Source organism: Ranitomeya imitator, chromosome 3 (assembly GCF_032444005.1).
Source record: "Ranitomeya imitator isolate aRanImi1 chromosome 3, aRanImi1.pri, whole genome shotgun sequence".
Classification (NCBI taxonomy): Eukaryota; Metazoa; Chordata; class Amphibia; order Anura; family Dendrobatidae; genus Ranitomeya; species Ranitomeya imitator.
Genome location: NC_091284.1, coordinates 722520662 through 722542424, shown reverse-complemented (window position 1 = coordinate 722542424; position 21763 = coordinate 722520662). Strand labels below are relative to the sequence as shown.

Below are 21763 nucleotides of genomic sequence, written 5' to 3'. Positions count from 1 at the left end.
TGGCCTGTTGATGGACACAAGGAATACAATGATCTTGTACACATAATGCACACTGATGGGGACAGGTTAGACAAACAACACAACACTGCTCAACACATAAGGCATGTTAGGAAATACTGAACGCCCAGACGACACAAGGACAGGACATTTCACACAGTGCTGCGACAACTGTTCATTACCTTGATTGTGCTGATCCGGTCTGTGATTATTGTGCTGCTCATCTAAATGTTTGTATCAAATATTGCACTAAATCTCCCAAAATATCCAAAAAGTACAGAAAAAAAAAATTGTTTATGTATTAAACCGAACTTGACGGTGTTTATTGAACCATACCATGGAGACAGCCAAGCTACAAAATGGATGCTTGGAGAGAGAGCATTTGTCTGTCTGTCAAGTATGGCGTGAATGTGTCTGCTGCCTGCAGTCCAAAGACCATGATGGATAAACCAGATCAGTGACAAGTCCTTTGGAAATCTCTGGGACAAAGGGTGCTATGGCTCCCATTAACAGGATATTATATTGAGGTGATTCCTTTCTCTCCCCACCCCATCTGCAATTTTCAGTGCTTTCCCGTGTAAACTCATAAAACCTGCAACTGGGAGGGAAGGGAAAGGGGGCCTTCACTTCAATGAGTTTGCTTTTTATTCCACAAGGCCTGTGTCTTCAAGACATCTTGGCTATTTTTTTTTACTCTGTAAGATGCTTGTGCTTCCATCCTTCAATTCCCTGTGCGTTTCTTTTTACACTAGCAGGCTCCCCAGAATGAGTGAAAATATTCATACTGTACACATCATAGATTTTCTTAAGGAAACAGATATATAAAACCTTCTTCCCTGGATGTTATTTATAGAGGAAAGACACAGAGCAATGAGTAAGCCTCATTTTTTTTTTTAGCAGGACAGTAGCATTCACCATGAATAAACCAAGGAAGAAAGTTGCAATAAAAATTCTGGGGATCCCACATGGTAATGTGAGAGTGTTCATATTTCCAGTGCACTTGTTTTTTTTTTTTTTTTCCTTCTGTGCTGTGCTGAAGATCTGTATTTGGAAAAAATGAAATCAGTAGTCAAGCTGAGAGCCAGGAGAAGGCAACTGGATGGGAAGATTAGAGGCCTGTACAACAACACATGGGATATGCATATATGCAAAACACATGGATATAAACACATTGCGGATATACAGTCTATTCTCCCAGCAGCGGATCCTCTTCTCCAGCCTTCGAGATTCCACTTATAAGGTACTGTGACCACATTTCATTAGGTTTTGTTGTTATGCAGATATCAAATGGTTAATATGTTAATTTACTGATGTCTGGAGCATTGGTGGTCTGCGATCTTCATTGTTCATGGACTCTTTGGAGAGATAATATTGCTAAATATGTAAAGTATTATGTTTATTGCGCCAAGCAGCTGAGCTGAGATGTGGCTTCTTATGCTTGTCCTCAGATTTATTGTAACTCGTACAGACTAGAAATATGAGGAATATGCATTGTAATCTATCTATGTATCTATGTATGTATGTATGTATCTATCTATCTATTATCTATCAATCATCTTTCTATCATCTTTCTATTATCTATCTGGTATCTAGCTATCTATCTATTATCTATCTATCTATCTATGTATCCATCTATCTATCTATCTATCTATCTATCTATCTATCTATCTATCTATCTATCTATCTATCTATCATCTATCTATCTATTATCTATCTATCTATCTATCTATCATCTATCTATCCATTATCTATCTATCTATCTTTCTATCTATCATCTACCTATTTATTAAAAATATATGAATCTATGTATGTATCTATGTATCTATCTATCATCTATCTATTATCTATCTATTTATATATCTAATATCTATCTCCTATTTGTATATAGGTATCCATCCAACTCTCTTTCTATTAGTATATATATATATATATATATATATATATATATATATATATATTACGCAAGAAAGATAAATCGATAGACAGATAGACAGACAAACAGACAGATAGATAGATAGATGATAGAAAAATGGATGCCTAGATACATAGATAGATACATAGGTAAATGCATAGATAGAGGTCATACTGTCTGCTACTTGATCATCTTGTTTCTGGATTGCAGAGCATTGTGTCAGTGTTACATTGATTTGATACATCATTGTGCCAGTTTTGATGCCCAGTCTGCCTATGACAGCTGTATATTGTTGAGTATCAGTCCACATATGCTTCATTTATCCTCAGGATGCATAGAAACCATCTATTGTGTGTGCTGGTTTTATTGGGAGATGATCTTTTCTCTGGTCTGAATAGCAGCAGATATTTCTGAACTGTTACGATCCTGAGTAATGTCTGATAATATATTCTTCACCCCATCATGTGCAACTTAACGAACCTCAGAGAATCCTTGTGGTGACAGAGATGCTGCTTATTGGGGTCTCTCACGGTGGGGAAGATATGAATTAATAAAAGCTCTGGCTCAGCGAATCAGCTGTGAACGTTCTCTTTCTGTATGGATTATGTAGACATTAAATATACATTTCATTATGCCTGTAGTTGTACAATTGTTTTATCTGCTGCTTGAGTCTTCTAGATGTCAGGCATGGGGGTTTTCTCTGTGGAAGGGTAAATCTTCGCAGAATTCCATGGAATCGCTGTTATTGCCGACATTGCTGGCTCTGTGGATGGATTGTATCTGCCATGCCCACCATGTACCATGGCAGACCAGCATTGCGGAAATCTATTAGAGGCCAGCTTAGAATCGCCCATTATTTACTGCAGCTCTGGCTTTCCAGTGCAACAGTAAAAATGAGATTTATCAGCAATAAATGGACTCTTTATGCCCATCATTTGGGGCAGGATAAAAGCAATCTATTTCTAATATCACAATGCACGATGTCTGCACACTTGTGTGTTCAGTTGTAGCCGAGCCCCCTGTGTTATATGTGAAGGAATTCGTCCCCAGAATCAGGGGGGCTATTTAGTGCCAGAACTCAATGTGGCGCTGAAAGTTGTTCCAGGGCATCAGTATTATGGGACTGTCTCTCACCCATCACAACAACAAAAAAATGCTGGAGGAACTTCTGCTATAACTTTTACTTTTTTTTTTTTTTTTACAGTTGAAATCCAAACCTTACAGTTTTGTTTAATGAACGACACGTTTATGAACAATCCAATGAGCCTCGTAAATTTTTTATTGAAGGACATAAAAACATCCAAGCCTGAGCAGACGAATACAGACATCCATTGAAAGATGGGAGTAGCTTAGCACTTTTATTCTGGGCGAATGTCTCTTTCCATCACATCTTTTCCCCCCTTTTCTTTTCAAAACTCCTCTGGCTTCCCCCCTTTTGCTTGGATTTCAATGCCCTGCTGATTTGAAAAGAAAAAAAAAAACAACAACTGGTACATGGGGGGCATTTATAATATTACATCAGCCAGTGACATTGCAAAAAAAAAAAATAAATAAATAAAATTGTGAAAGCTCAGTTTAATTCCTAGCAGCATAAATAGCAGGAAGCTGATTGTTAGTAAACGAAATGCAGAAATCTCAATGTATTAGTAATGAAAAGCAATGTCCTGGACTGTACTATATATCCAGTCTAGTGTGCTGGCAGCCTTACAGGGAGCAGACAGAGATGGATGGCGTCAAGAAATAGTCCCCTGGCTGCTTCCCATGCCCCAAACACTCACATTTCCCCCAGATTTCTCCAGAATCCCCCCTAAAGGAGCAGCAGGGCTTCAGACCTTATTCTGGTCCACATTCTCACATTAGCCCACCATTTCTGGAAGAACCAGCTCCCATACACACACACAGGCAATGGGACCTGCGCATTGATCCGCACTGTATTTTTTTTTTTTTTTTTGTAAATACAATCACGTGGGAGGCAATAGCCAATGACAAGCGTGAAAGGCTGAAAAAATAATTACCTGCCCTGATTGTTCTATGAGCAGATAAAAAGTACACATACAGTTCATACAATAATCTTATGAATGTAAAAGAAGGGGGAACAATGTCTGCGTCTGGTCCTATCAGCAACTATTATGTGGACTCTCTGATCAGCCATGAGAGTGAAGACCTCCTGGCTTCCAGGTTCCCCACCACTGGGGCTCACCCAGCAGCTGCACGACCGTCAGGATTAGTCCCGGACTGTGGAGATTTCCCTTCGTGCAGCTTCGCCCCGAAACCCGCAGTGTTCACCACCTCGTGGGGTCCCGTGCACTCCCAGTCCTCGGTGGTCTACCACCCCTACAGCCACCACCAGCCCCACCTGGGCACAGACGCCAGATACATGCGCTCGTGGCTGGAGCCCATCTCAGGGACCGTGTCCTTCCCAGGGTTCGCAGCCAGCAGCCGCCACTACGGACTCAAGCCCGACGCCTTCCCCAGCAGGAGGGAGTGCGGCCCCGGCGACGGCCGAGGCTACCCGGACTACATGTACGCCTCTCCCGGGGAGCTGAGGGACAGGCCCCCGCTGCACAGCATCCCCTCCCCGGACTCCGAGGCCATCCTGGCCAGCAAACACAAAGAGGACAAGTCGGAATTGGACCCCAGTAAGTGATTGCACTCATTCTTGTTTACAACCGGACAGGGGGGAGGAGGAATTAGAACATGTCCCAGAGTCTCCTCCATAAAACCAAATTACCTCCTTACACCAGGGCCCTGCCCTAAACAGCCAGCCTGCAGGAGCAGGACCTGGCTGCAGGGAATAAAGGAGTAGGAAGGGATGCATTAGGGCAGGCAAGCATGGCTGCACTTCCTCCAGCCACTAATGTGCCCAGGGACAGCACTCCGTCCAGAAATTCCTCCAATATCTCCCATAGCGTCCAGCACTGCAGATACAGCCAACACCTAGCCCTGCCTCAGCAGCCTGCCACCCCCTTACTGCAGTCCTGGGGTCCCAGCAGATGAAGAATGTCCTCGCAGGCATTGAACTGTGTGGGACAATTGGTCATTTGAGCAAACAACGTATTAGCTGAGGTTTTATGGTTATGGCCAGAGCAGTTCACAGTGACACACAGGAAGGCTTCCTTTAATTGTGCCTCCTTCAAAGTTTAAAAAACCTTTCTGCCTAAGTTTAGGCGCCTGGTGCCATTGATATATCATCAATGTGCCGCTCACAAAGCACATGGGCTCATGGACGAGGAGACACCTGGCAGTCATACATTTTATTACTACAATTATGAGCCACTGCTCTATAAAACTCCAGATTACAGCTATACAGTCCCTTCTATGTAATTATATCAAGTGGGACTCGTGCATATAAGCATTTTATCACAATGATGGATTTATTACTATTTAAAGATCATTTCGCTTAAAGATATATATTTTGTATTTTTTTTTTTTACCCCAGAAAGTTCAGAACATCAGAGGATTACAGTCCATGTTTTCCAGCACAGAGCACAGGTCATACATTGCAATTGTAGTCCAACCTAGTGAAGGTGATCATAAAATAAAATGTATGATCATCAAGGAATATTGAACACGGGCTCATAAATAACCTGCAACATGAAAAATTAACATATATATATATATATATATATATATATATATATATATATATATATATATACTGACTCCTTTATAGATGCTGAACTCAACATTCAATGTGGCCATAAATGTATGTAAATGTATATATATATATATATATATATATATATATATATATATATATGCAGTATATACTTCTACATATCTATCTATATATCTCTATCTATCTGCCTCTCTCTCTCTCTCTCTCTCTATATATATTAGATTTAAGGGCATATTGAGTTCAACATCTAAAAAGGAAACAGTACTTGTTATACTTGTTAGAGCCTTTTATGGCCTTGTGACAACAACGTTTATTTTATGATTGCAGGCTCACAATGGCTTCTGCTACTCATGTGCTAAATACCTTTAAAGTGGCCATAACCATTTAAGCCCCGCTTAACGTCTGCAGAGATAATATACTTAATTTAATTTTCTACCATATTCAACAAATAAAAAAAATTGACACTGTAGGAGCCATTATGGAGGTTAGAGGGGATTTAGTATATGAATGCTTTGAAAAATAACATATAAATGTTTCCACTTTGAAATTGATACATTCAATTATGTTAATTGTGCTCTGTATTTATTATATATGCTTTTTTTTTCTCCAGACAACCCAGTGGCAAATTGGATCCATGCACGTTCCACAAGAAAGAAAAGATGCCCCTATACAAAATATCAGACTTTGGAATTAGAAAAGGAATTTTTATTTAATATGTACCTAACCAGAGACCGGCGCTATGAGGTCGCCAGGGTTCTAAATCTCACTGAAAGGCAAGTTAAAATTTGGTTTCAGAACAGAAGAATGAAAATGAAGAAAATGAACAAGGAAAAGACCGACAAGGAACAACCTTAGAGATCCTCACCCATCCTCCTTCTTCCCCATCACAACCCTTATATAAGAGATATGTGAAGAAAACATTTTGTTGTGGGCTCAAGCATTATCAGTAACAATAAAAACCAATGACTATGAATGTGGAGATCTGTGTTTAGCGTAGATTATCAACACACAGGCATTTTGGAAGCACACGCTTTTATAAAATGCAAATTACAAATGTTCCTCTTCTCTGTCTTTAAAGAAAGAAACAAAAAAATCCAAGTGAAAAAAAAAACAAACAGCAAACAAAACAAGAAAGTACTTGAATATTTTTTTTAGTATTTTATTTTGTAACTTATACTTATCCAGTGTTAATTTTTATTTGAAGAAGTTTGTGAGTGCATATTTTGTATAATTCAAATCGAGAAATTACCAGTATGTTTTGTTATAGTATTGAAAGTATCTTGGATGTATATATTTATGTATTTTATTCTTGTCACAAAAAAAAAAAATAATGTTCAGTATTGTTCTGTTCTGCCTGTAGATCAGCTCTATGTAAATATAGAAGACTGCACTATTCTGCTTTTGTGTGTTTTGTGGTTGCAATTTCACAAAAAGGACAAAAAATATATATCTCACAGATCGCCCTGGGCCAAAGGAAATCCAGACTCATTGGTAACAAAAGTAGCAGGCTATTCTTCTCTGTGTAACATATATTCCAGCATTGTTGGGTTTATGGTACTTACGGTTATTTCACTTCTCCTTGAGATCAGCTCCTCTATAAAGCACAAAGTCCCTTCCTCCATCCCCTTATAGCCTTATTCTTATTAATAATCAGTCTAATATCAAATAAGTGAATGTCCTTGAGAGCACATTCCCCACCAATGGCGGCAAAAGCTGCCCTGAAAACATGATTTTAGAGTAAAGCTGTATTTGTTTCATTTGCATCTGACTTCCAAGTTTTAGAATACATGGCACAGTAATTTATAGTCTCAGTCAAGAGAAATGTCAGGTTTGGACAATAATAGAGGGTCGCATTCCTAATTTAAGTTGCTTCCTGCCAGTGCTGCCTGCCTTGGGACTCCAAAGGATTGCACATTCTCCTGTTGTCCTGAGTAGTCTGGAAAAAAAAGGATCTTTTTAGTATCTATATCTGCATTTTTACGAGAGTGTGTAACTATATGTAGTCAAAAAGCAAAGTGCTGGTGTTTACTGGGTTATTAAAAGCCTTTATTGGCGTTCTGGAATGATATAGTTAAAGGTTTTATAGGTAGGCTGAATGCTACTGCACAAGCAGGCCACTTCACTAAGGATGACTGGCTAAGAACTATAGTGGTCAGAGTAGTCATAAAACTTCACAAGAGAGGCAGCTTAATTTATTAATCTTGGGCTAATACGGTTTTAATATTGTATAGCCACAAACCCATGTATATAGAATTATCACAACTCAATAGCCTCATAAAATGTGATACACGCATAATATATAGTAAATGTATACAAAGATCTGCATGCTAATTTGTAAAGTATAGAATATAAGCTTATTTATGTATATGTTTCATACGTGATTTTAATACTATATACGATATCTCAAACTATCGGATATGTGTAGGAATATGTGCTGCGCATATACAGCGTGGATACAATGTATTCCAGCAGTGTATTCTTTTATATATACACTGACAAACTTCTTTATAAGTAGATGCATTTATCATACAATCAATACATTAACTTCTAATACTTTCTGATAAGTTGCTTGATATGTTGACACGTGTATCACTATGTTATACACTGGATCAATATATGAGAACGTTTTCATATATATCTAGTAATATCTCAGTACTATATATATATATATATATATATATATATATATATATATAAATATATATATAAATATATATATATATATATATATATATATATATATATATATATATATATATATATAGTGGCATATTCTCGTATGTGCAGCTATGTACATTGCTTTATTCCTTTGTACTAAACAATAACATTTGACTTAATATGTGGTCAGATAACATCATATCCCTTACGCATAAAATATGATACATTTATTTATATAAACCAAGTCTCAACTTCCATTTAATTATTATGCACTGACATATATATTTATGCACAGTAATATATATATATATATATATATATATATATATACACACATGATATTGTTATCAATATGTATTTAATAGTATACTAATTAATTAATAGTAATATTATTTTCTTTTTTTTTCTTCTTCTTGCGAAAAGCATCAGTATAGGAGTGTGTGTATATTTATATGGGTGTGCTTGTGTGTATCTATATGTGTATATGTTTGCATGTATATGTGTATTTAAGCATGTATATATATATACCTATATATATACACACACATGTATAAATATATACACAAAATGTATACACGTATATATGTGTACCTATATGTTAATTTAAGTGTGTGCATAAATATCTATGCATACACTTGCATGTATATATACATATGTATGTGTAACTAGTGTACCTATATGTGTATTTATACACATAAATCAATATGTATATATATATATATATATATATATATATATATATATATATATATATATATGTATATATGCCCCTAGTGAATCTGTATGTGTGTGCATACGTGTATATATACCCACACTGACACATAATATGTATTTTCAGCAGCAAGGTGTATCATACAGAGATGCACATGTATCAGATGCAGTGTTTTAGGATTTTGCAGAAGTAGGGGAAATAAATGGTATTTTGTGGTAAATAAGAGCCTGGGCTGTGGACACTGTCAGGTCCCATGTAGGACCAGGCAGGGCCCCCGTATTATTACCATTCAAGTCCCTGTCATCCCCAGGACAGATTTAGTGATGTGCCCACCCTGATGATGCCCGGCCGCTCCACCCATCAGCCTCTTATTATTCCCCTCTCACAGGACTTATTAGAATATAAATATCATCTACTTATCCAAGGGGGGCTTTTGATGAAAAAGTGATTGCATACATTGTGAGGGGTTTATGCAGAATATTGCAGATTCACACACATAACACATGCCAGGCATACACATAGACGGATCCGGCCAAGGCTCCCCATCCCCAGCACTGGATCCGACATGTCATTGTCACTCTGACAATTGATCAATCAGTTTAATGTCCCATGATGGGAAGTTTGCCTTTCACATGGAGAAAGAGCTGGATAAAGAAATATATATGGGAAGGACAAAGGCGGCAGGATCAAGTCCATCTGCACATCTGCATGTGCCCCACATACAGGAGATGCTGCAGGAGAGCTGGAGTGTCGCTACAGTGTCAGGTTTATACTGGGGCATATGGCATCCGGGTGACATCAAATAATACCGGGGCCATTGTGAGGGAGATAAAAGCCCCGGCCAGTGGTGGTGGAGGGCGGCTATAGGTGCACTCAGCTTACAGCCAGGCCCCTCCACAATGGAGGGGAACAACACAAGAGCGCGGGGCTGGCTAGACGTCTGGCATTAATTGTTTTATGGCTTAAATAAGGTGCACACTGTGGGCTTTGAAACCGGATTATTGGAATGTTTTGTCTACAAGCAAAGAACAGGAGGCTTCACTGGAATGAGAAATGGCTTCAAACTGATAAAACCAGAAAGCAGGGAGAGTAGATGGCAGAGGAGGAGGAGGAGGAGAGCACACCTACTGCTGCCATGTTTGTGCTGATGTGTACAAGAAGGCTGCTCCTCCTGCATCAGCATAGAAGTGTGCACAAAGAAATCCCAGAGCTAAAGGCCGAATTCATCATCACCAGACCAGGCCCTGCTTACCCCCATGTGCACACACGTGCGTTACCGGCACCGTCATACACAACTGTGTCATACATCAACTATATTATAGAGAAAGCACAGGCATTAGTGTATGAGTCTATCTATCTATCTATCTATCTATCTATCTATCTATCTATCTATCTATCTATCTATCTATCTATCTATCATCTATCCATTATCTATCTATCTATCTATCTATCATCTATCTATCTATCCATTATCTATCTATCTATCTATCTATCTATCTATCTATCTATCTATCTATCTATCTATCTATCTATCATCTATCTATCTATCTATCATCTATCCATTATCTATCTATATATATATCTATCATCTATCTATCTATCTATCCATTATCTATCTATCTATCTATCTATCTATCTATCTATCTATCTATCTATCATCTATCTATCTATCCATCCATTATCTATTTATCTATCTATCTATCTATCTATTTGGCTCTATATAAATAACATTTTTATTATTATTATCTATCTATCCATTATCTATGTATCTATGTATCTATCTATCTATCATCTATCCTCTATCTATCTATCTATCTATCTATCTATCTATCCATCCATTATCTATTTATCTATCTATTATCTATCTATCTATTTGGCGCTATATAAATAAAATTTTTATTATTATTATCTATCTATCCATTATCTATGTAGCTATGTATCTATGTATCTATGTATCTATCTATCTATCTATCTATCTATCTATCTATCTATCTATCTAGCCATTATCTATCTATCTAGCCATTATCTATCTATTTATCTATCTATCTATCTATCTATCTATCTATCTATCTATCTATCTATCTATCCATCCAGTATCTATTTATCTATTATCTATCTATCTATCTATCTATCTATCTATCTATCTATCTATCTATCTATCTATCTATCTATCTATCTATCTATCTATCTATTTCTATCTATCTGTATATCATCTATCTACTTATTTATCTATCTATTATCTATCTATCTATCTATCTATCTATCATCTATCTACTTATTTATCTATCTATTATCTATCTATTATCTATCTATCTATTATCTATTATCTATCTATCTATCTTTCCTATGATCTATCTATTATCTATCTATCTATGATCTATCTATCTATCTATCTTTCCTATGATCTATCTATTATCTATCTATCTATGATCTATCTATCTATCTATCTATCTATCTATCTATCTATCTATCTATCTATCAATCAATCTATCATATATTAATCTATTATCTATCTAATATTTATCTTCCTATCTATATATGATCTATATTTTGGTCTATCTATGGAAGGAAATACCTAGTAAACATTTTGCTATATGATGTGATACATCTTCTTTTTTTTCAGTATCTGTCTATCTATCTATCTATCTATCTATCTATCTATCTATCTATCTATCTATCTCTATCTATCTATCTATATATATTATTTATCTATTAGCTCTCTATCTAATATATATTTATCTTATCTATTATCTATATATCCATTATCTATCTATCTATCTATCTATCTATCTATCTATCTATCTATCTATCTATCTAATATCTATCTATCTAATATCTATCTATCTAATATCTATCTATCTATTTATCTATCTATATTATTTATCTATTATCTATCTATCTATCATATATTTATCTATCTATTATATATCTAATATCTATCTATTTACCTGTATTTTTAGAACGCCAACATGTTCCGCAGTACATTACAATCAATACTTACATATCTATAATTTTATTATCTATTTATCCGTCTAATTATCTATGTCTTTGTCTCTAAATAATTACAATGTATATACACATATTCATATACACATTCCATGCGTTTTACGTGTCCACATATGATGTATTGAGTTAAATCTAATATTATAATATATTAATACATAATAATAATTGCATTTGTGTATGTTTCGAATCTTTTGCAGAGTAGTAGAATATCATGAATGCCATTGTCTATTTTATACATTCACTAACAACAAACTTCAAATGTTATTTCCACGAAAAAGGAAAACCATAAGGCAAGTTAACAGAAGATTATATAGGATTTAATGACGTAGATCCTTAAGTATACGAAAATATAGTTAGGGGCTGAAGGGGGTGTTACAAACTTTTGACACTGGGTGGCACTGTTGCTCAAATTTTAGAGCACTTTGGCCAATTAGAGTTGCATTGCATCCCATTACACCTTTGGGCCCCTACTAGACTGTGGGAAATCAAATCAAAACAAATACGCACAACATCCTTCACCAGTGAATGGCGAATTAGCATGTAATATATATAAGAGTGTTCACAAATTACAAGTGGGTCACCGTGATGATAGGCGAGGCTACCATTTTATAGGAACATTGTAATAAGCCTTCTTGTGTAGAGAAACGCTCAGGTTGAAAATGTAGCTAATTAGCCAGACATTGATCAGTCTATAGCACATTAAAGACGTTCTCCATTCATGTTTGCTTTTGATCACAACTGATATTTATTGAGCAGACATTAATGTATAACAATCAGGCCAAAGCAAAGGAAATTGGAGCTATCAATTGCTTATCAGAACAAAGTGCACCAGATTCAAATACACCAGGACTCCTAGAAAAAAAATCTTGATACAGAAACCACAAATTACCCAAAATATGTGTGTAAAACCTTTTATGCACAGCATATAAAGATGGATAGTTAAGTACGTTTGTGGATGATAAATAGATGGATGGATACATATAAAACATATATATCATGGATAAATATTAAAGCAGTTAAATGTGTATTAATCTTTAAGATAGATAGAAAATATAGAGACATGGACAGATAGATAATATATATATATATGTATATTAGAAAGACAAAGACAGACAGACAGATAGATAGATAGATAGATAGATAGATAGATAGATAGATAGATAGATAGATAGATAGGAGATATATATAGATATATAGAAATATAGATAGATAATGGATGGATAGATCGATTGATAAATTGATAAATAGATGGATACATGGATAGATAAATAGATAGCAAGATAGATAGATAATAGATAGATAATATATAGATAGATAATAGATAGATAATATATAGATAAATAATAGATAGATAATAGATAGATATAGATAGATATTTCTATCATACACGACATTTTAAAATTGTATGTCAATCAGGGAAATAACACTTTCTAAACTATGTAGATTAGTTATATCTTGTATAATATGATATAATTACATTAACCAATGGAATAAATGAGATTGTATATTATTTTATGTTATTTTTTTACTATGCAATTAATGCTATGTATAATTATGAAATACAATATAATATATATTTTTATTTATTTTATTTTCAGTTCATATTGTGCTTAGCAGGCTCTTTCTCAGTCAGCTTTATATATCGGTGTGTAAGGTCCAGGAGACATTAAAAAAAAAGACTCACCATAAAATCTGTAAGAAATACCCATTGTAGAGAAATGCATCATATTTCATAATTCGCACTATAAGGAGACCACGTGGAGCAATACGAGTCCTACCAGGTCCTGATCTATTTTTGTGATTCCTCGCATATATAATGTAGTGACCCTCCATGCATCCTATGAGTGCTGCCTGTGTGCAGGCTACAGACCCATACACGGAGGTGCAACTTGTGTCTTTCTACACATTACAGAATATTCCAATAGCTGTAGGGACCTAATGCAGAATATTCCATACAGGTTAATGTAGTGTGATGTCGTCTGATTATTGACCACCGATATATGTGTTTTTATATTGTGTCCTTGGATTTAGGGCCTGGGGCTTTCCTCAGCTTTGGTTTACTGCAGCCATAAACCCTGCTCTTTACAATAGGGGCTTATCAATGGCGTCTAAACTTTACACTCCGACCCGGAGTGCTGCTGACAAAAGCCCAACAGCTGGAAGAGGAAGCAGAGTTCTGATTACTGCTCTGCTCCCCTAATTGCATTGCACGTGATTTCCTTTTATTATTATTTTTATTCCCCACAATAAAATCGCGACCATCGCGCCTTTCCCCTGGTGTCTCCTTCTAGATTGGACTTGATTAGTCTAAAGTCATTAATATCATTGCACCTAATGGATCGTGGGTGCCTCCAGCCACATTGTGCCCCAGCACCCAGGGCTCACCCAGCCAGTGATGCCGCCTCCTGGGCGCCACCTCGGTCCCCTTTAACATTTGTATTGAAGCTGCACTAAGACATTAAATGTTTTCTTAATTCCAATAGGACGCCAACTGGTTAGAGAGGAGCAGTGGAGACGTCAGAGGGGGAGCAGGGAGGCCAGTGACGTCATACTGGGCTACTTGGCTCTGGCTTTATCACTAAAGGGAAATATGCAATTTTGCAATAAGGAATAAAGCTCTTCCTGCACAGGAGCTTCTGTGCTCCTCACCCGAGCACCCTCAATATTTTACCTGTGGAGGTAACCTAGGTTGACCCCACGGCGCATGTATTTTCCCACATCAGTGAAGAGGCTGGCTTGGAAAAAAAAAAAAAGAGCACCTAAAGATATTAATGCGCACCTTTCATAACCCTCCCTCATTCATTTGATATTTTTTTTCTGAAGGCTGGTGTGTTCCACGTCCATCCGATACCCCCAAATCCTTGTCATTGCTTTCCAGCCTGTCTTGCAGGAGAGGATTGATGGATACAAATCGCGTGTGAAAGCTTCACCAGCGGGATTTTAAGGAATTTGCCTGTGGTGTTAAGGGAAGGAACAGTATAGAGGAACTGACAGAGAGGAGAGCTCTACCTACCGACTGCACTACGAGGAGAACCAGAGAGCCCAGAGACTCCAGCACTATGAGACGCCTGTGAGAGCCTCCTAGGAACCCCCCCTCCTCATCACAAACAAAAACAGGACTTTCAGGCAAGCCCAGGGGACACTGCTCCATTGATCTCGCCCAGAATTAAACACTTGTATTGTTGGCTATTTTGATCTCTTTTTATTATAAGGAGGGGGGGGTGCTCCATCTGTCTTTAATGCCAGAGCCATGAGTTCCTATTTTGTGAACCCCCTGTTCTCCAAGTACAAAGGAGGTGAGTCCCTGGAGCCCACTTACTACGACTGTCGGTTCCCACAGAGTGTGAGTAGGAGCCATGCCCTGGTGTATGGACCGGGCACCACAGCCCCAGGCTTCCAGCACCCTTCCCACCACGTCCAGGAGTTCTTCCACCACGGCACCTCCAGCATCTCCAACCCTGGCTATCAGCAGAACCCCTGCGCCCTGACGTGCCACGGAGACGCCTCCAAGTTCTATGGCTACGATGCCCTGCCAAGGCAGTCCCTGTACGGTGCCCAGCAAGAGGCGAGCGTGGTGCAGTACCCCGACTGTAAATCGGCCTCTAACACTAGCTCTAGCGAAGGACAAGGCCACTTAAGCCAAAATTCCTCTCCCAGTCTAATGTTTCCCTGGATGAGACCTCACGGTTAGGACCTTTTTTTCCCTTCTGCTATTTTGTATTTTGTGCATTGTGTTTTGTTGTCTTATTTATCTGCACTCTTCTCCTTTCCATAGAATCAGAAAACAATAGCACAGAATTGTATTTTTTTTTTGTTACAACACCTCTTTTTTTTTTTTAGTTACACAACATAATAGAAAAAGAAAAAGATCAAGGTGTTTTAAGTGCAGGTCTTTTGAACTAAGTTATTTTTATTGCCCTGCCTTGAGGAAAACAGCATACAGCTCCCACGAGGTTATTTGCTTTGCTCTTACTGCAGAGCTCCTTCATAAAACCATATAGTTTATCTTAATGGCTTGCAAAGTTAAAAGAGGTGAAAATGGTGTATTTACAAAGTGGGTTACAATGCACAACTTGCTTCAACTTACTTTTCCTTTTATTGGGTGCATGGCAGTCCAGGGAAGGCTGTGAAATCCATATTAACTCCTTTTTTTATTGTAAGGCCATTTGACCATGTTTAAAGGCTAGAGTTTATGAGAATGCCATAATGTTTGTGTATTATTGCAAGCAATTAAAAGGATGCCTTTAAAACCTTCCCTCTGATTGTAAAAGTGAAGTTTACAGATTTGATTTATAGTGTTCTTCCACTTTAGATTACATGGAAGTCACTGATGTTTTTTTTTTAGCTCTATAAATAACCAGGGGAAGGGTTAATACATGCTATACATAATTTTATATGCCTTGTAAGTATATCATGCATCATTATTATTTAATAATTGCTGCTACTATTGTTACTACTACTACTAAAGAAATTACTCCTGCTATTGTTGTTTAGAGTAGTAGTGTTAATAGTAATAGTAGGAGCAGTAGCAGCAGTATTATTTTTTTTGTATTGCTATTACTATCTTTATTGCTAATGCTATCATTCTCATTATTTTATTAGCATTATTGCTAAGTAGTTTAGATGCAGGCAGAGTTCTTTATTACCAAATTACTTTAAAGTAGCTATAATACAACCTAGGACTGCTGGCATAGTACACTCTTTGGTGGATATAAAGCAGCACATTACTACTGCCATATTACACTTTTTCATGGCTATAATGAAACCTAGGACTGCTGCCATGTTATACTTTTAGATAGATATAATGCAGACCAGTACTGCTGTCATATTATATTTTTTAATAGCTATAATGCAGCCTAGGACTGCTGGCATATTATACTTTTTAATAGCTATAATGCAGCCTAGGACTGCTGGATATTATACTTTTTGATGGCTATAATTCAGACCAATACTGCTGGCATATTATACTTTAGCTATAATGCAAACTAGGACTGCTGGCATATTATACTTTTTGGTAGCAATAATTAAACCTAGGACTGCTGGCATATTATACTTTTTGGTAGCAATAATGAAACCTAGGACTGCTGGCATATTATACTTTTTGGTAGCAATAATGAAACCTAGGACTGCTGGCATATTATACTTTTTGGTAGCAATAATGAAACCTAGGACTGCTGGCATATTATACTTTTTGGTAGCAATAATGAAACCTAGGACTGCTGGCATATTATACTTTTTGGTAGCAATAAGGAAACCTAGGACTGCTGGCATATTATACTTTTTGGTAGCAATAATGAAACCTAGGACTGCTGGCATATTATACTTTTTGGTAGCAATAATGAAACCTAGGACTGCTGGCATATTATACTTTTTGGTAGCAATAATGAAACCTAGGACTGCTGGCATATTAGACTTTTTGGTAGCAATAAGGAAACCTAGGACTGCTGGCATATTAGACTTTTTGGTAGCAATAAGGAAACCTAGGACTGCTGGCATATTATACTTTTTGGTAGCAATAATGAAACCTAGGACTGCTGGCATATTATACTTTTTGGTAGCAATAAGGAAACCTAGGACTGCTGGCATATTATACTTTTTGGTAGCAATAATGAAACCTAGGACTGCTGGCATATTATACTTTTTGGTAGCAATAATGAAACCTAGGACTGCTGGCATATTAGACTTTTTGGTAGCAATAATGAAACCTAGGACTGCTGGCATATTAGACTTTTTGGTAGCAATAATGAAACCTAGGACTGCTGGCATATTAGACTTTTTGGTAGCAATAAGGAAACCTAGGACTGCTGGCATATTATACTTTTTGTTAGCAATAATATAACATAGGACTGCAGGCACATTATACTTTTTGGTAGCAATAAGGAAACCTAGGACTGCTTGCATATTATACTTTTTGTTAGCAATAATATAACATAGGACTGCAGGCACATTATACTTTTTGGTAGCAATAAGCAAACCTAGGACTGCTTGCATATTATACTTTTTGGTAGCTATAATGAAACATAGGACTGCTGGCATATTATACTGTACTTTTGGTAGCAATAATATAACATAGGACTGCTGGCATATTATACTTTTGGTAGCTATAAAGCAGCCTAGGAATGCTGACATATTATACTTTTGGTAGCTATAATAAAACCTAGGACTGCTGGCATATTATACTTTTTGGTAGAAATAATATAACATAGGACTGCTGGCATATTACACTATTTGGTAGCTATAATGCAGCCTAGGACTGCTGGCATATTATACTTCTTTGTAGCAATATTATAACATAGGACTGCTGGCATATTATACTTTTTGGTAGCAATATTATAACATAGGACTGCTGGCATACCATACTTTTTGGTAGCTTTAATTAGACATAGGACTGCTGGCATATTATACTTTTTGGTGGCAATAATATAACCTAGGACTGCTGGCATATTATACAGTACTTTTCGTGGCAATAATATAACCTAGGACTGCTGGCATATTAGACTTTTGGTAGCTATAATGCAGCCTAGGACTGCTGGCATTATTTTACTTTTGGTAGCTATAATGCAGCCTAGGACTGCTGGCATATTATGCTGTACTTTTGGTAGCAATAATATAACATAGGACATACACTTATTGCATTACATGTATCTTGGGGGCTCTGATTACCATGTGGTGGGGGCACTGATTTCCATGTGTTGAGGGTACTGATTTCCATGTGTTGGGGGTTCTGATTTCCATGTGTTGGGGGCTCTGATTTCCATGTGTTGGGGGCACTGATTTCCATGTGTTGGGGGTTCTGATTTCCATGTGTTGGGGGTTCTGATTTCCATGTGTTGGGGGCTCTGATTTCCATGTGTTGGGGGCACTGATTTCCATGTGTTGGGGGCACTGATTTCCATGTGTTGGGGGCTCTGATTTCCATGTGTTGGGGGCACTGATTTCCATGTGTTGGGGGCACTGATTTCCATGTGTTGGGGGCACTGATTTCCATGTGTTGGGGGTTCTGATTTCCATGTGGTGGGGCTCTGATTTCCATGTGTTGAGGGCACTGATTTCCATGTGTTGGGGGCTCTGATTTCCATGTGTTGGGGGCACTGATTTCCATGTGTTGGGGGTTCTGATTTCCATGTGTTGGGGGCTCTGATTTCCATGTGTTGGGGGCACTGATTTCCATGTGTTGGGGGTTCTGATTTCCATGTGTTGGGGGTTCTGATTTCCATGTGTTGGGGGCACTGATTTCCATGTGTTGGGGGTTCTGATTTCCATGTGTTGGGGGTTCTGATTTCCATGTGTTGGGGGCACTGACTTCCATGTGTTGGGGGCTCTGATTTCCATGTGTTGAGGGCACTGATTTCCATGTGTTGGGGGCTCTGATTTCCATGTGTTGGGGGCTCTGATTTCCATGTGTTGGGGGCACTGATTTCCATGTGTTGGGGGTTCTGATTTCCATGTGTTGGGGGTTCTGATTTCCATGTGTTGGGGGCACTGACTTCCATGTGTTGGGGGCTCTGATTTCCATGTGTTGGGGGCACTGATTTCCATGTGTTGGGGGTTCTGATTTCCATGTGGTGGGCTTCTGATGTCTGTGCACACCAGGCTCCCCTGGAGCTGATCCTGGCAGTGGTAAGCAGTAATGGCTGTGTTTTGTTTTGCTGTACCCAGCCCCCGGAAGACGCAGTGGAAGGCAGACCTACAGCCGGTACCAGACATTGGAGCTAGAGAAGGAATTCCTGTTCAACCCTTACTTGACGAGGAAGCGGCGGATTGAGGTCTCCCACGCCCTGGGACTGACTGAGAGGCAGGTCAAAATCTGGTTTCAGAACAGGAGGATGAAATGGAAAAAGGAGAACAACAAAGATAAACTCCCCGGATCTAGAGATGAAGAGAAGACAGAGGAAGAAGTGAATGAGGAAGAAGAGAAGGAAGAGGAGGAGAAGGAAGAAAGCAAAGAATGATCTGACCCTGTGCTGGGGAATGACTCCCTGAGTGTGAATGGCAGTGTCTGTCTGTGTGAAAGTATTCAATTCTCCATTAAAACTATGGTTTTATGAGACAAATAAAGCCAAACTGTTGATGATGCTTATGTGAACAGTGGGGTGGGGGTTTGGGGGCAGAGGGGACAACATGAACTACCTGTCACACGTTCCAGCCTTGTCTTCTGGTCAGGACTTCACATTGCATTTTGCTGTGGTTTATGTGGATAAAGGGGGCATTTACATTACATTCTTATTTATGTCCTACAAAGTCCTAAGAAATAGGCTAATAACTTATACAAGTGAAGGAAGCATACAGGGATTACTACTGGTATGATTTCCAACAGACTGACATTTCTTTCAACCACAATAGTATTAATTCCTTTTTATGTGAAATAAAACTACCTATTCTATTGTTTAGAGGACCATTGGGGGCCTCGAGATGTAACCTGTGTTTATTCAAAGCTCTGTATTCAAGTATGGGGAGAGGGGGGCAGCACATACCCTACTATGTTCATTTGATTTTTTTTTATTGGTATTATGTATTTGTCAACGTTTAGTATAATGCAGTCCATATAGCTCTATACAACCTCTGCAACTGTCAAACTGATCAGTCCAAGGGTTTGATCCCAAGCTGAAGCAGAGTGTGTGCACATGGCTCATAATAATAGCAAAAACCTATCTGAATATGTAGCTGTTATGACAGGCCACAGAAATGTCTTATTTTATCTTCCATCTTGTAAGTTTATGGGTTTCACATAGCTGTGTGAGCACTTCAATCCTCCTTTACTACCTAAAGGGATCAGGCAATAACTGTACCACATGTGGGGAGTATTTATACACATACATCCCCAACAGGAGATGGTCAGACTTCCAATGACTGGCAATGATGTCCACCATGCAAGCTACTGAGTAGCCAATGCAACCTGACACTTGCAATGTAACTTATAATAATAATGATGATAATAATAATAACTACCTATAGAAGGAGACGCTATCGGGAAGTATTTGTAACGCAATTTTTTATGTTGTTTCTTGCTGCTTTATCCCAACAACTGAAACTGCCTACATGGACGCACATTTAATGACTGTGTTTATTTTATCGTGCTTTTACAGTAGTTTAGGACTAAATTGCACTGAATGTAAAGTTACCTATTTGTCTTGACCTTATCTGTTAACGCAAGAGCTTGAGGTATTAAAATACAAAATAATAAAAAAAAAAAATAATAAAGCATAAAAAAACACATAAAAATTAAATAGTCTTTGTTTTATTTCTGTATAAGCCTAGTTACACGTGTTCTCAACCTATGAATGTAGCAGATTAAAACCATGAACCTGTTCCTGGACAAAATAACATTTGTATTGTATACGTGAAACATGAAATGATATTATAAGAATAAAAATGAGAATAAACATGATTTTAAAAATGACAGTCTGACTCTTTATGTGATGTTCTATACATTCCCAGTACATCAGGGATGTAGGAAATAGAATATAGCTAGTTAGCTAGATGGAAAAAAAAATAATGAAGCAGCACATCATTAGTATAGTGCAAAAAAAGCTATTTTATAGCCCATTTGTGCAACGTTTCGGCTCTATGTGTGAGCCTTTTCCAAGCTCACACATAGATCCGAAACGTGGAACAAATGGGCTGTATTTTATAACTTTTTTTTTTTTCGCACTAAAATGATGATGTGCTGCTTCTTAATTTTTTTTCTATTATGACGACTGGTATGTGTCTGTGAAACTCTATACCAAATTTTTACTACTATTTAGGTTCTGCTCTCTGCATAATTTTTTGCTAGATAGTTATATAGAGATAGATAGATAGATAGATAGATAGATAGATAGATAGATAGATAGATAGATAGATAGATAGATAGATATGG

At 37.5% G+C, this 21763-nt stretch overlaps 2 protein-coding genes across 2 annotated transcripts; both read left to right on the top strand.

Annotated features, from left to right (window-relative positions):
- Positions 1-3967: 3967 nt before the first annotated feature.
- On the top strand, positions 3968-6923 carry HOXC9 (homeobox C9). Its single transcript, XM_069760253.1, has 2 exons — positions 3968-4548; positions 6139-6923. Exons 1-2 carry the CDS (start codon positions 3984-3986, stop codon positions 6381-6383), a joined length of 810 nt encoding a protein of 269 aa, XP_069616354.1. The 5' UTR covers positions 3968-3983; the 3' UTR covers positions 6384-6923.
- Positions 6924-14549: 7626 nt separating this feature from the next.
- Positions 14550-21304, top strand: HOXC8 (homeobox C8). Its single transcript, XM_069758733.1, has 2 exons — positions 14550-15590; positions 19564-21304. Exons 1-2 carry the CDS (start codon positions 15155-15157, stop codon positions 19854-19856), a joined length of 729 nt encoding a protein of 242 aa, XP_069614834.1. The 5' UTR covers positions 14550-15154; the 3' UTR covers positions 19857-21304.
- Positions 21305-21763: the final 459 nt, after the last annotated feature.